Source organism: Dermacentor albipictus, chromosome 4, assembly GCF_038994185.2.
Source record: "Dermacentor albipictus isolate Rhodes 1998 colony chromosome 4, USDA_Dalb.pri_finalv2, whole genome shotgun sequence".
Classification (NCBI taxonomy): domain Eukaryota; kingdom Metazoa; phylum Arthropoda; class Arachnida; order Ixodida; family Ixodidae; genus Dermacentor; species Dermacentor albipictus.
Window position 1 is genome coordinate 45,413,855 of NC_091824.1, and position 15,028 is coordinate 45,428,882.

The 15,028-nt window shown below is 44.4% G+C and overlaps 1 protein-coding gene across 7 annotated transcripts in view; it reads right to left on the reverse strand.

The window, feature by feature from the left end:
* Window positions 1-15,028, reverse strand: part of LOC139059068 (E3 ubiquitin-protein ligase TTC3-like) — a 181,445-nt gene that overhangs the window by 78,786 nt on the left and 87,631 nt on the right. For all 7 annotated transcript variants that reach the window (XM_070536921.1, XM_070536920.1, XM_070536916.1 and 4 more), the window contains one exon: window positions 4,534-4,789. In XM_070536921.1, the coding sequence (XP_070393022.1) occupies window positions 4,534-4,789 (256 nt within the window). The remainder of the gene's footprint in view (window positions 1-4,533; window positions 4,790-15,028) is intronic.

Here is a 15,028-nt window from a genome sequence, read left to right on the forward strand (position 1 = left end):
GAGCTAGATCTGAATTTCAATGTTGCACCTCCACCTGACGTCCGCAAGGTTGTGTGTGCGGTGGAGTGCGCAGTTAACCAAGTTGACCCATCCCGCCATGATGAGGCTCGCACCCGCGCCATTGGTGTCCTTTCTGGTCTGCACCGGAGGAAGTTTGTTTCGCCTCTTTCCACTGAGGAACGAAAAGCTGTCAAGCGACTTCGGGCGAACACTGAAATCGTGATCCTTCCTGCCGACAAGGGGAATGCAACAGTGCTAATTGACACGGCTTTCTACAAAAACAAGATGTTGGCTCTGCTTAATGACCAGAACACTTGCGTCCGGCTCACACGGGACCCGACCTTGAGGTTTCAGAGGGACTTCCAGACTCTCCTGGCTGACGTGTTCCGCTTCGTAGCTCCCGAGCACAAGTCTTTGTATTTGAAGCTTTTCTGTCATAACGGTGCTGCACCTGCACGTTATGGCCTGCCAAAGGTTCACAAGCTTAACGTCACCCTACGTCCAATCGTTGACTACACTCGCTCCCCTTTCTACAAATTGTCCGCATACCTGCACCCGCTTCTGGCTCCACTCATCGGGAAGAGCTCCACACACGTAAGCAACTCCTGCGACTTTATTGAAAAAGTTTGTGACGTGTCTCTAGACGAGGTGATGGTTTCGTTCGACGTGGTGTCGCTGTTTACCTCAATTCCGACTGACTTGGCTGTGGAAGCACACTCTTCTTCTCTGGAATCTGACAGGACCTTGCCAGACAGGTTGCCTTTTGACGTCCCCGACCTCAAGAGGCTTCTCTGTTTTTGCCTTGGAAACGCGTACTTCTGTTTCGACGAGGTCTTCTATAGGCAAGTCCACGGTACGGCAATGGGTGCATCTGTCTTTGTTACTGCTGCCAATCTTACAATGGAATGCTTGGACAGGCGTGCTCTCGCGTCCTTCAGTCCTAGGCCAAAAGCTTTGCTCCGCTATGTGGAGGACTGTTTCTGTCTGATTCGGCACAGCGCTTTGGATTCGTTCATTGCGCACCTAAACAGTCAGGAAAAGGCCATCCAATTGACACTTGAGACAGAGGTCGACAGCAGGCTTCCCTGTTTAGATGTACTTGTCACCAGATGCGATGAACGGCTCTCGTTCAGCGTATACCGTAAGGACACACACACTGGCCATTACCTGAACTTTCAATCCGTTCATCCAGACGCTCACAAAAGGTCGGTTGCTGCCTCACTGCTCAACCGTACGAACCGCATTTGCACCACAGCAGAAAGTCGTTCCACCGACTTGGACCACGTGTGAGGTGATCTCTCGGCAAGCGGCTATCCCACATCCTTTCTGAGTGCTGTGGAACGCCTTCTGTCCAATTCAGCCCGTCCGGCATTTTCCCCGACCAAGAAAGCGTGCTGCCATACCTTACATTCCAGGGATAAGCAAAACCTTGTCTCGCATTCTACGCAGTTATGACGTTGAGGTGGCGCACGTGCCCGTGTCTAAGCTGAGGCAAACGCTCGTCGGTGGCAAGGACAGGCTTCCGAGAGAATTGTTTCCCGGCGTGGTCTATAAGATACCCTGTGCAGATTGCGACTACGCATACATCGGTGAATCGAGCTACTTCAAACAGAGACTAAGGCAGCATCAGAAAGATGTCGAAAAGAAACATACAGTTTCGAATGCCTTTGCCAAGCACATGGATGCAACGGGCCACAAGATCGACTGGGATCGCTCGAGAATTATCGGCCAAGAAAGAAACCTAAAATCGCTGCTGTATCTGGAATCACTGGAGATACAATAAACACGTCACACGCTCAATCGAAATGAGGGAACCTTCCCCCCGTCATACACGCACTGCTTACGTAACGTTCTGAAGTATACATAAGCTTCCATGAACCTTCCGTCATCCCATTGTGAACAAGGCTTCCGTAGAGAAGCCGAAACGTCTTTTAGATTTATTTATTTTTTAGCACTTCTGTTGGTCGGTGTCCTTCGTTTTATTTCTTCAATGTGTAACAACTCGACCAAATATCTTCTCTGACCTCATTAGCCATTGCTGCACAGAATCATAACACCCCTTTGTAGTATTCATAGCGTTCCTCACTGCTATCCTCTATTTTTTTGCTTTAATGTGGAATTGTTCAGCGAGTACGCCAGCAAAATCTGACTGATACGCGAAAAGTATAATGCCTTGTATCAGCACAAAAATGCACATATGGCGAAGTTAAGAAATTTAGTTGTTATAATAGTGTAAATGTAGATGGTTGGTAGGTTTGTAACCAATAAGAAACAATAGAAAACAAATTTGATCGGAGAAAACTGTTGTCAGGCTGCCTTGAAAGCTTACTTTCTCGCATTACATGCGTGCACAGAGAAGCCTGTTGTGGGGCTGCCAAGTATAATAACTGATTGGTACATGCGATAATAGTTTGATAACAACAAGTAATAGGTGGCCTAAAAAAAAAAGAAGAATACTGGTCAAGTTGGCATTGCCACATCAAGGTGGCAACAAAAAAAAGGAAAAATAAAATAAAATAAAATAATAAAAGGGAGGGGGGGGGGGGTACAGCAGTAGTAAAACCTGTTGTGACTGTTTTCTGGCTCAGTTGATACGATTGCTTTGAAGGGGTCATGCAGCTTCCTGGCAACTCATCTCCACACCATTCAGTACGTGGATTTCACTTTTTGGGCCGTAGAAAAGTGATGGACAGACATGCATAAGCTAGGAAAAGCAAGCAAGGAAAAGCGAAGTAACAGCCAAGCTAAACAATGCTTAGACATTAGTAAACAATGCTCAGAGTTTATGTACGGTTGCTCTCGCTCAATTGTTCTTGTTTCAGTCTTTTTCGCTAACTTGTGCAATGTAAAGCTGCAGTGTAGATTACTGGCTGAAAGCATTGTCTCCTGCAAATGCAAGCGTACAGTGCCAAAACAAACTCGCATAAAAATGCATTATCCTTAATTACTCTGTAACCGATGTTTATTGGTTCAATCAGTTGTCCATTAACAAACATTTAGTCTTTGTTTTTGCATTTTTGTTCAGTGGACTTGATTTGACTCTATGTTGCCCCTTTGCGACATCTTTCTGCCCTTTTATGAACATTGTATGCCAATCTGCTATGCTAACGAAAAGCAGCAGTATTGCAAATATATTTACTTACTGTAAAAAAAACTAGTATTATACGGAGAATAAATTGGGACTGTAGAAAAACAAAAGAAAAATTGTATCTGCAACCAATATATCTCAGAAATGGTAGCTTTCAGAAGGTTCTAATTATTATTTGTTTAAGCTTACACATGCAGAAAAAAATAATTGCTCGTGTCCATGCGAAAGAAACACATGTATAATGATTTTAACAGGCCAGCAAAGGGTCTCTTGCAGATTTTGATGGCCTATTGGAAGCTTGCCATGCTTGTTACGTGTTGCGCGAGTGCTGCATTATAATCACGCACTTCACACTGCAGTTCATACCCAACTCCGTAACTGGTGCGATCACAGGGGGTCAGCACGTTTGGCTTATCAGCTGCACGCTGGCCAAAACAAGATACAAGCACATATCTAGACTCTGCCATTTGAAGTTCTTATTGAGTGTTTGGCACTTTTTTACTACCAGAACAGCTATTTAGAGATGGTGAGTGACAACTATTGGCTTCGCTGTAACCGATGCCGTTTCAAAACTTCTCTTTTCGATTTCGTTATGGCAGTAGAAACCTCATTGAAATAAAACATGGCCAACAAAATTTTAGATTTACTTAAGTACCCGTCTCTACAGTTTATATATATATATTGTTACGTGTAGCTGATGCACAAGGCTATTTACAAGATATTTACATGTAGGCCAACTGTGGCCAAGATGGCGACCCTATAGCCCAATCGGGAACTCGTCGTCTTCCTTCTCTCAAGTTCAGCCGCACTGTGGCGGCTGTTCCGTATCACCATTACGCACTTATTAAGGTGGGCATGACAAGGGCACCGACCGACAGGACAGGCAATCCAACGCAAATAAACATGTTCCGATTGAGGAGGTCATCAAAATTTAAACACTATGAGCACAGATTCCAAATCCGGAAAATAATGATGGTGCTGATTACGATTGTGCAAATACTAAGAAGTAGCACTCGAACACCGAATTAAATCAAGAAAAGGCACAACAACTGAATACAAGCAAGTGTTCATAGACTTGGTGCATGAGAACCAGCTGCTGCACCTTATGCTCAGGAGTAGGTGGCCCATGACGTCGCTAGAGGTTTATAACTCTGGTACCTAGGAATGCCCATGTACCAGGTTGTATGATGTCGCACCAAGTGGTTATGGCCAGGCACGAAATGAGATAACACAAATTTGGTGACAGCATTAAAGGTTCTGTACGTTTAACATCAAAACACATTGCCGGTTTGTGTTATAAAGGAAGGCAAAAGAATAATGGTAACGTGCCGATGCCATTTAAAATACCCTTTTACACAGCATATCAGAAAGACTGAAGGTGACACTAACTACAATAATCTCCCTAGAGCCCTCAGACACATCACAAGCAAAGCACACGCTCAGACCTCATAATCGGAGCCATCCTCGGGGAGTGATATCTCATCTGGCTTGTACAAGTTGGCACCCCGGGGTCGCATGCCTGTGGTGTAGACCATGTCGCCGTCAAAAGTGAAGCGCAGGGACCGAAGCAGGAAGCTCTGCAGGCCACCTGCCTTCGTCACCGTCTGCCGGGCAAGCTCGGGGAAGGCCATCACCTCCTCTGCCAGCAGCTTGTCATGAATTGAAATGGGGCCTTTGCTCTCAATTAGGTCCTCAAACAGCCTGCATTTCAGAAAACCCGAGCCCAGTCAGAAATGAGGGCTGCAGCCTTCAATGCCCACTTATTCGGCGTATAAAGGCTGGTGTCAGCCTCAAGCATTTCAGTGTCATGCTATTGTGCAGATTCCGGGCAAAAATAAACATTTTTTTTTTCACAATGAAATCTATTATGAAAAAACAATGCAAACACTATTTTAAGCATTCGTTTATACAAAATCGCCATTATTTATTGCAAAAGTGAAGCTTCATAGCACTATGCAAGAAAATAAAGAAATGTCCCAACGATTACAAACACTGATTCAAAACACTGAACATTTCAGAATAATGATCGTTATTCAGTTTCCGTGTCATGTTAACAACTCAGTACTAGAAACGAATATGAAGAAATCTGAGGATTCTTTGATTTCCATGACTTTCACGGCAGCCAAAACAGTAGGCTAGCAGACGACAAGGCAGAAAGCGGATGCCGCGGCACATGGGTTTGGAAAACTTTGGTGCTCAATTTAAAAAGAAAAAATGCAGGAGACAGACAGACAGACAGGCAACAAACTATTTGATCCTGAGGAGCTACTGTCAGGACCCCCTAACGGGTGGCCATTGTAGCCGCTGGCCGCGCCCACGTAGAAGACAGAACGCTGTGACGCTCCGCCCTTTCCTGGGCCCTCTGGATAGCCTGGGCTTGCTTTCGGAGTACCGTGCTTCTGATGGCCTCCTCCCGTTTGGATGCAGGGAATAATAATTTGTTTTTAAAATCTACTTCAGAGGCGACGACGCATCTGGTTTTGCGAGTGCTAGCTCTGCACAGGCAAGTATTGCCTAGCAACGGAGGCATCTCTTTCTTCTTTCACCCTTGTTTCTGCACGTCTCTTCTTTTGCGTTTCTTTCTGCAACCGTAATAGCTATGCGCATAGAGAAATGTAACTTTTGTACTCGCGGGGATAAGAATGGTCGCATTTCGCACTTTCCGGATGGTGTTGTTTACACGCACTCGTGCTTTGGCGTAGTTTAGATGTCCACTGCAGGCAAGGGGTGTGAAAACAAACAAACCAGAAACATTGCACTTTGGAAGCGACATGGAGATTCCTTTTTGTTGTTAGTTTTCTCAGCATCAGTGTCTGCCTTGCGCAGGTCACTCATGGGCTTCAGTGGTGCATGGCGGCAGAATCTATGGAAAATAGCAACAGCATGGGTTGAGAGCCAACCGCGACGTTTTTGCGGATAGCTTACACGGCGACGACTGATGAACTGATGGGTTGATGGGCAAAGTGGTTCATTTGAGGGCTTTCACTATAACAAACATTTAGAATGAATGATTTAAGGATGTCCCGCGTAATTCCTTATATCGAGATTTCACTGTACATGTTTTAATTTCGCGATATATTGAGGCGAAGAATTTGAGACTGCAATTACTGACTGGCAGTGGGCCAGTGCCGTCAGCGCTTTTGCAGAGGGGACTTGATGAGCAGCATCGGAGCCAGCTGCGGAAGACACCGACAAGCTAAGTGTCACAAGCGCATTTGTACAGTTACGCCAAGGGACGGCGACGCTCAACCCAGGAACAGGCACCTAAGAGCTGTGCTCTAACACTACAGTCAAATCTCAATATAACGGATCAGGCAGGGCCGCCTAAAAATCGTTTGTTATTTTGAAATATCGTAATGAAAATCTTGTTGTTATAAGCCAGTGGACAAATTTAGGAATGAAACTGACGTACCTTGGCAGTAGACGTTTGCAGACAAGCATACTCTCAAATAACAATGTTTGACTGACTTCAATACTGCTTTATTTGAAGAAATCAGCGATTTTCTTCTGGCCCATGCAGCACACACTGCCAATTAGGAATGCATCTACATCTTACACTTTGCGCAATACCTCAACGGGCACACGTCATTACACTGAGCGATGAAAGTGCGGACTTTGTTCATGTGTACTAAAACATCAATGTTCTACACGATGTCATCTTCTGTGTTCGGTGACCCACAGTCATCATGTCACGAACGCAGTTAACAATCTCTTCAATTGTCCGGTTCGCTGCCGTTAGTGCTGCACTGTCGCTCTCCACATAGTCGTCGAATGAATAGACGGCGGGCAGCAGTTTATCAACCTCAATCCACAGGTCTCCTGGGTTGTTGTCAGTCTCCAGGTCATCTTCAAGCTGCACAGGTGCTTTGACATGGCCTGCTTTTCACCAGCAGTTGCTAATGTTGGACGCCTTCAATTTCCACCAATCTCCTGTGAGCATTCCCCCTGCCTGATGACTATTGATTGCAGTCGGCTGCTTTATACCCGTGTCACATGGGCGTTTGGAAGGCCTTCTAACCGATAGTCAGTTGACTCAAAGGTCAAGTTCGAGCTGCTACACGTGCGGTTTCGAAGGCCGCCGAGTCAATAGTCTATCGAGTCAACGGAGCACCTTACAACTCTATTGAAATCTCAATGGCCTTTGAGCAACGGAAACGGAAACAGTGCGAACATGCCCTCTCGTTCACAGTGTACTCGTATTATCGGTTAGAAAGAAAAAAATCAAACAAACATGCTCTAAAAATACTATATATGAGTGTTATTAATTATTCGATAAAGTATTTTTGCCACTTGATATGTGCGAACTGCACATACTCTCAACAACAGCGACATGCAGGACATGCAGCACCGCAAACGTTGCCGCAGTTTCGCTACTCAACAACTTAAAAACAAAAACTTATATGTATGGCAATGTATAAACATTCCTTTAAATGTATAAACAAACATAAAATAAATTACAGTGCTTTTAAGTGGTTTTAATGTTGCTTAACTTTTCGGGACTTGAAAACGAAAGTAAAGATCCGCAGCGCCAGACGATTTTACGAGAAACACCTAAATATTCAACGGCCTTTCGAAAGTGCTGTGTAGCAGTGCGACAACTCCTTTGAGTCGACAGAGTTGTGGCATTTCGAAGGCCGCTGACTGGAAGGCCTTCCAAATGTGCCCGTGTGACACAGGTATTAGGCAGAGGTTGATAATCAACTGCAGCACAAAGCATTTACGAAATTCTGCTTTTACAATCTTTACAATGCCGTGGTCTAGGGGTTGCAGCAAGGATGTGTTGTTTGGCGGCAGAAACTCCAAGCGAATGTGCATCAAGCGAACATTCACAATGCGAGCAAAGCAGTTGTTGACAACCAGTAGACGTCTTCAGTCATCTCTCCTCACTTGGTCGTTGAGTTTGGTTTGATGAGCCACTCGGAAGAGAGTTCTCTGGTCATCCAGGCTCGTTTGGTGACACAGTATTCATATGGTAACGACATTAAATTTTTCATGTAGCAGGGCTTCACATACTTGCCGATGACGAGCGGTAAAATTGTTTTTCACACCAGTTGCATTGCAGCAAAGCAGGACTGTCACGTGAAAACGAGACTTCTTCCCTCTTTTGCACTACTACCCTTCGAAGTGCATCGTCTGGTCTGGCAGGAGCTGATAAAAACATGTGGTCTCATCCACGTTGAAAATATCGTCTTCAGAGTATGATTAAGCCACCTCTAAAAAATGATTATTGCGCCAGGAATCCGCGCCTTCTCTGTCAGCAGCCTTTTCCTCGCCCGAGACTGCATGCTAAGTTATTCCATTCCTTTGGTGGAAATGAAAGAGCCAACCTGCACTGGCGTCAAAACCAGTTATTTCAAGTGCATCGGCAAATTTGCGGGCTTTTTCTTGGAGCATTGGACCAGAAACGGGAACGTTTTGCTGTCTGGCATCTTTGAACCACGTGAGAACAGCTTGGTCCCCATTTTCAAAGTTTCGCAGTCGCAGCCGTTTCCTTGTAGGATTTAAGGCAGAAAGCTGGGCTAGCTGGGGGTTATTCGTATAAGGGGACATTGCACTAGCACGTAAAAAAGCACACGAACAGGAACATGAAAAAAGACACACCGAACACTAGACATCAACTGGCTTTATTCTCAGGAGGACTGGTGCAATGTCTCCTCCTAAGAGCGAGTTGCGATTCCCGGTCAAGCATGACGATCTTGTCATAGTCTTTCAAAATGATGCAACGGTCAATGGGGCAATGCCACGCTATCTACACACGTTGATTTGCTTTTTCCTTGTGATTTATCCTGCAATAAGTCCAATTTGTCATACAGCGAAAACTGCTTTCACTTCTTCTTGGCGCCGTCGCTACCTACATTCATCGTTGGATGTCGTGCGAACATTGCCAAAACCTTTGACGAGAAGTTCTTGGTGAAGTTTGTGGTCAAGCAGTTGGCACTCGCAGTTTCTGTTTCATGCAAGAGTTGTGGCGCTGTTACATTTAGCGAATTCGTAATACTGATATGTTCCTCGGTTATAAAGGGGAAAATAAACTACATGCATCATTCTGAAATATGCACCGTATTGAAATTTGTATTTCTGAAATATTTTTGCATTGAAAATATAGGCAATCTGGTGGGGATTTCTAAAATATTCGTAAATTTGAGAAATTCGTTAACACGGGGTTCGCAGTAATGAGATTTGACTGTACGGCCCCTTCTTGTAGCCTGCCATTAGATTTTCTAATATTCGGTATATTAGGTGCAGAGACCCAGTCCGTGGCCACATGTCGTGTGTGCCGCAGACCCCCCATGCTCGATGTCACCCAAGCGAACATTTAACTTTATTTTCACACTTCTTTTGCGCCAAACATCCTACGGTAGCAGACTGTCACTGCGAGTAATCCCTGACATCGGCCCAATGCAAGGACTGCGCACAGTGCCTTAACACCACAATCTGCAGAACGGTGCCACATCGGCAGGGTCTGCTTCTGCCAGTACAAAGTTCTTCCAGGTCAACAGGACCGATACGAATGACAATGCGATGTGTACAGAAGGGAAAGCAACAAAAGCAGCGCGTATTTCACAAAATGCAAAAGCATGTGCAAAGGTGGGGCTGATTAGCTAGCCGGCGATAGGCATGCAGACAGTGTTGGACACATGGTGACGAACTTCAGCCACTTCAAGATCCATTAATCTAACCTGCAATTGCAATCTTGGGACCGATCACTGATGAGTCACCCACACAAGCATATTAGCAGCCAGAATTCCCTGACGGCTCGCAGCCTATTACCAAATCAGTCAGAGCATTATCACATCGGTCAGCGGTGAATTTTTTTTCACGGCCACACTACCTAGGCCCGTAGGCCTAATAGTGCAGCTTCATGAAGCAGCGGCGACGAAAGTTAGCATTTGGTGCCGATTCTCTGCAGCTCTATTCGTAGCAGCCACACAACTCTCGGGAAGTGGACAAACCACTTCACAAATGAAAGCAAGTGCATGGGATGGTAACAGTTGTTCATGGCTGCCATATTTGCAACACACTGTACAGTGGCCTCTTGTTCCCAACGCCTTTTGTAGACATTCATCGATATATTTTTAAAGTTTATAAGAATTTACAAAACCGGTGAAAAAGTGTCACAGATGGTTGCATGCATTTATGTGGGCAGTGGATGAATGAGGGTGAAGGGGGAAGGATGTAAGGATTTTGTAGCAATAAAAAACTCCTGCAAAACAAGGGTCCACTATTGGACAAAACCTAATTGGTATTCAGTACAACAGAACACCACTAATTCACTAGTTTCAGAGGAAAAATATCGCTTGATTCCATCCACCAATACTTCTATTGTTAAAAATTATTTTCCAGACCGTCATATACTAGAACTGAGTAGTCAGTGCTGGCCCACTATTTTGGTGTTCCCTTTAGTAAGGACAGACTATACTGTATAATGGAGCACCTCCTTGATATGATCCTGTTATGTATGATTTCCAAGAGCCAACATTCACATTCGAAAACAAAAGAAGTGACCCGATACAGTTATGTATTTTCTTTACTGCTTCATGCATTGCCGAAAGCAAGCTTTTTTGGCCGCAATGTTCAGTACATCGCCAAGCTGCAATCATATGATGCATTTTCTGACGGCTTGATCCCACGTAAACAAGGCGTGAGACGCCTTGCAGCAACTTTGCTACAATACTCAACCATGTGAAAATGCCAGCTCGCACTCAATTTCCTATCCATGTGGCAGCAAATCTCCCTGGTTGCCGCACACCGCATTCACAGCTATTGAGGCTAATCACACTGCAATAAGCATCTTCAACTATCTGATTCACATCGAGCAGAGCGTAGTACTGTTGGAAGATTTTAAGGGGGGACACGGGTCTTTAGACCCAAAATATCGTAAAAAAACGAATTTTGGAAAATAGCATTTCTCTAATCTACATCTACTATTCTCCCTATCTGCCAAGTTTCAAATCTCGTAAGGTCATATTTCAGCCGTACGAACAATTTAAAAACAGATGGGGCACCTGATTTTTCGCGTGTGTCGACGCGAAAACGACACACATTCAATGACGCCGCGCTCGCGTACTAGTGCCTTGAGGGCGGCCATCTTGGTCTCGTTTGAAAGAACGCGGTTTCAGCTTCAAATATCGCGCGCTGCCGCTTCGTTAGGCTTGCTGGTTCAATACAAAAACCGGCGGCAAAAATAGATGAAACGCGCGTTCTCATTCGCTGTCGCATGCACGTGACGAGATAACGCCACGTGATTGGCTGGGCGCACTCCCGAGCTGTCTGCTAGCCGCAGCAGAGGCGCACGCGAGACGCCATGTTCGATGCGATCGTTGTGTGAGTACGCGCGACGATGCCTCCTCCGCTCCGAAAGTTTGACTCTAAGCACAAGTATGGAAAGAAAAGGAAGAAGTCCATGCTCAACAACTTCAAAAAACGCCCCACCGCGTCGCAAGTGGTTGAGGACGAGCCACCAACGGCGTCAAGCGACGAAACTGATGGAGCCGACCGAGTGCTAGGCCTAGGTAATGCGACAACGAGTAGGTGCGACGAAAACGCCAGCCGCGTCCGTCGTGACACCGTTATGCTGACGCCTTCAGATTTGGAGGTAATCGACATGAGATCCGACGAGAAACTACAATAGCTCGCGTCAACCGCAGCAGTGAGCCGTAAGTCGGAGATCTTGTCCGCTGGCGATGTCGCGGCCGGCCCGCTTGACGACGCAGTTTTCACCGTGGTGTGCCTGGAATCGGTGAACGCACTGCTGGAGCATATGAATTGTAATACATGCGGCGGTAGCGCGAAAATCAGCCGGAAGGAGCGCGAATATGGCCTTGCAGTAAGTCTGGTGCTCATATGCTCGAAATGCGGCGACAAAGCGTCAGCGTGGAGCTCGCCGCGTGTGAATGGGACTCGGAAAGTGAATCCGTTTACCCTCAATATTCTGGCTGCGCGCGCAATGCAAAGCACCGGCAATCGGCAAACTGCGTTCAATGATATTTTCGCAACAATGAATATATCGCACCGCGGGCTCCATACGAAAACGTGGCAGGGGTACGTCAAAACGAAGTTGACGCCCGCCGCGACCCGCGCAGCTGAGACGCTTACAACAGAATGCGCGAAGTCGGTCCGGCAGCTTTACAGCCAATTAAACTTCGGCAACCCGGGCAACGTCGCTGTATCGTACGACGGGTCTTGGATGACTCGCGGGCACAGTTCGCACATCGGTGTCAGCGCTGGTGAAAAGTGTATGCAGCGCATGGAGGAAAAAGACCGGTGCCGATCAGCCGCATCTGAACACAAGCGTGCATCGGCAGAAAATGTGCAGTGCTTGTTCAAAAAGCGCCACAGAGGCACAAATGCCCAAATTGACTATGCCCCAGGAGCCTACTAATGTTTTGGGAATGTGTATGTGCACACATTTGTGACTCTTCACAATTAAATGTGACATTTATTTGTTTTCTTGATTTTCTCGAAATGCTAATTTTACCCACCCAGCAAGACATTTACTGTGATATATCAGTAGCTATCATAGATATAGTACTAATTTTTTTTGTAGCATGAAGCTAGATGTTTGGAGCACCAAACATAGGAAACAGTTTTTCAATTTTCTTTGTTTAAAGTTTTTAAAATTTGTCTTTTGTCTGACTAAAGCATGGCCATGTTCAGAACAATGAAGTTCAGTGCACTATAAAGTAGGAAATATTGATCCAACCATAAAAGTTCTTCCTATGTTGTGAAGCTTGTGCTTTCTTCTATTGGACCATATGTCATTTGTCTATTTTTGTGCAGCGGTTATTTGTCTATTGTAGTAAGAAAAAAGACACCGTAAAATACATTGTTTTCTTAATTAAGTAATGAAATAATGAACCTACAGAAAAAATAATTGCATTTTTAGAATCAGGAGAAGAAACTAAATAAGCATGCCAATTTTTATCAAGTTTGGGTTATAAATAAATAATGATAACTTTTAATCACCATGTCCCCCCTTAATACGCAATAACCCAAACATTCTGCCATTAGTTTCTGCAGGCAGCACGAAGTGGGTGTCATGTTTTGCTCTGGTGGCATCGTATTTCCGTGCTGCCCACCATCTCAATTTCGTTTCGGTTTCTGGTCGCCATCTTATACACTACGCAACACAAAAACGATGTGCGCCGCTGCTTCGCTTGTCCCCACCAGCTCGACACGCGTTGGCATTTCCTGTGGCAACGATTCGCGATGAGTGGGCACATCAAAACTCCCCATCAAAATGTTCTGCTCGAAAAAGCTGCTGACATAGGATGAATTTCAGCAGTGCAAGCATAAGCTTGCCGAAGCTGCAAAAATGACAACACATATCTTGGGCCCGCTCTGCACGCGTCGGCGTCTCATGCTTCAATAATTCGCCTAGTGGTCTGCATTACATGGATGCCAACTAGAGTTGACTCAAATTTTTTTTTTTTACTTTGGATCATTTGTTTTTAGGGTTAGTATGCTTTTCCTGGCAGTTTCTTTTTCTTTTTTAATATGTATGTATCAGGTTTTCTACTGTATCATTTCTGTATACCTTAGTTACCTATAGGTTGCTACATTCTTGTTATGCAATGCTAGGAGATGGCCAAAGCATGTGCAGCTGCATATTTTCTTGCTCAAAACTTGTAAGCATTAAATTTTGTAGAAAACTTTCTGATATTCATTTCAATATTCAGCTTTATTTCTTGATTCAATCTGAAATATACTGTTCAGTATTCGAACACCCCTATTAAACATCAGCGCTACCGATGCAAATACAATGATGTAATGTAATGATGATGTGCAAACAGTGTAATGGTACCAATGGCAATGACACAAAAATGCCATTCATGCCAGTTTCGTCGTTTGATTAGACAGACATGACCATGGACGAAGAAGAATCGCAGCTTGTGCTAGACAATAGATATTTGGTTTCACTCTGACTACTGTTGAGAAGCTTTTTTACTACTTGAGTGTGCCATCGCTCGCCCTGCTGGAAAAAATAGTATTCCTAGAGAACCGATAACGACACTGGGCATTGTATGCATGTGTGCTCTTGTCCGTTTGTGCACGAGTGCATGAAAATGCTATAATGTGCCTCTTTTTGCAATAAACTTCATTTGTTCATTGTTACCAGTGGCGTAGCCAGAAATTTCGTTTTGGGGGGGGGGCTCGCGTTACAGCTTGGCCTACTACTTAAGAGGAAGCTTTAGCTCGGGTGCTCCTATCTAATTACATGTAGAAAGTGAATTCGTTTTTCTCAGCAACCATTGCACCACATTTGACGAGGTTTGTTGCATTTAAAAGAAAAAACGTAAATTGCACTTACTTCTGGTTTCGAATTTTTCCTTTAGGTTGTCAATTCTTTATTAAAAATTGGCAAAAATTGCAAATACTCAGAAAACTAGACTACCATGTTTAAAACTTTTAACTCAACAATGAAAAAAATTATCACAATTCTGTGAATCGCATCTAATAGTACATCCACAGAGGACAAAATTCATATGTTAAAATAAATCTCAAAAAATTTAGTATTATCAAAATACTGCTTTTGCAGGACCCTAGTACACCACGTAACCAATTCATGTAAGGTACAAATTGTCATACTAAATTTTTCCGCTTCGACTCTTATAATAGATGCCGTTTTAAGAACCACGATATTTGTTCTTGATGCAGAGCTATTAGTTTGTAAACGTGGTACTTCTATTTTGTTCGCTCAATCAAATTCTTCAAAATATTTTAACCAAAATTCAGGCCCTTAATCGAAATTCCGCTTCAAACAGATACTAGAATTTAACTTTCTCTCTTAAATGCAATGAATTTCATTAAAAGTGATCTAGGGTTATCTCAGAAAAGCCTTTCTGCGTTTTACATGTATTTGGATAGGCCGCGTCGGAGTCAGGCCCGAGCTAAAGCTTCCTCTTAAACAATTTGTCGAGAGTATAATACATGAATAAT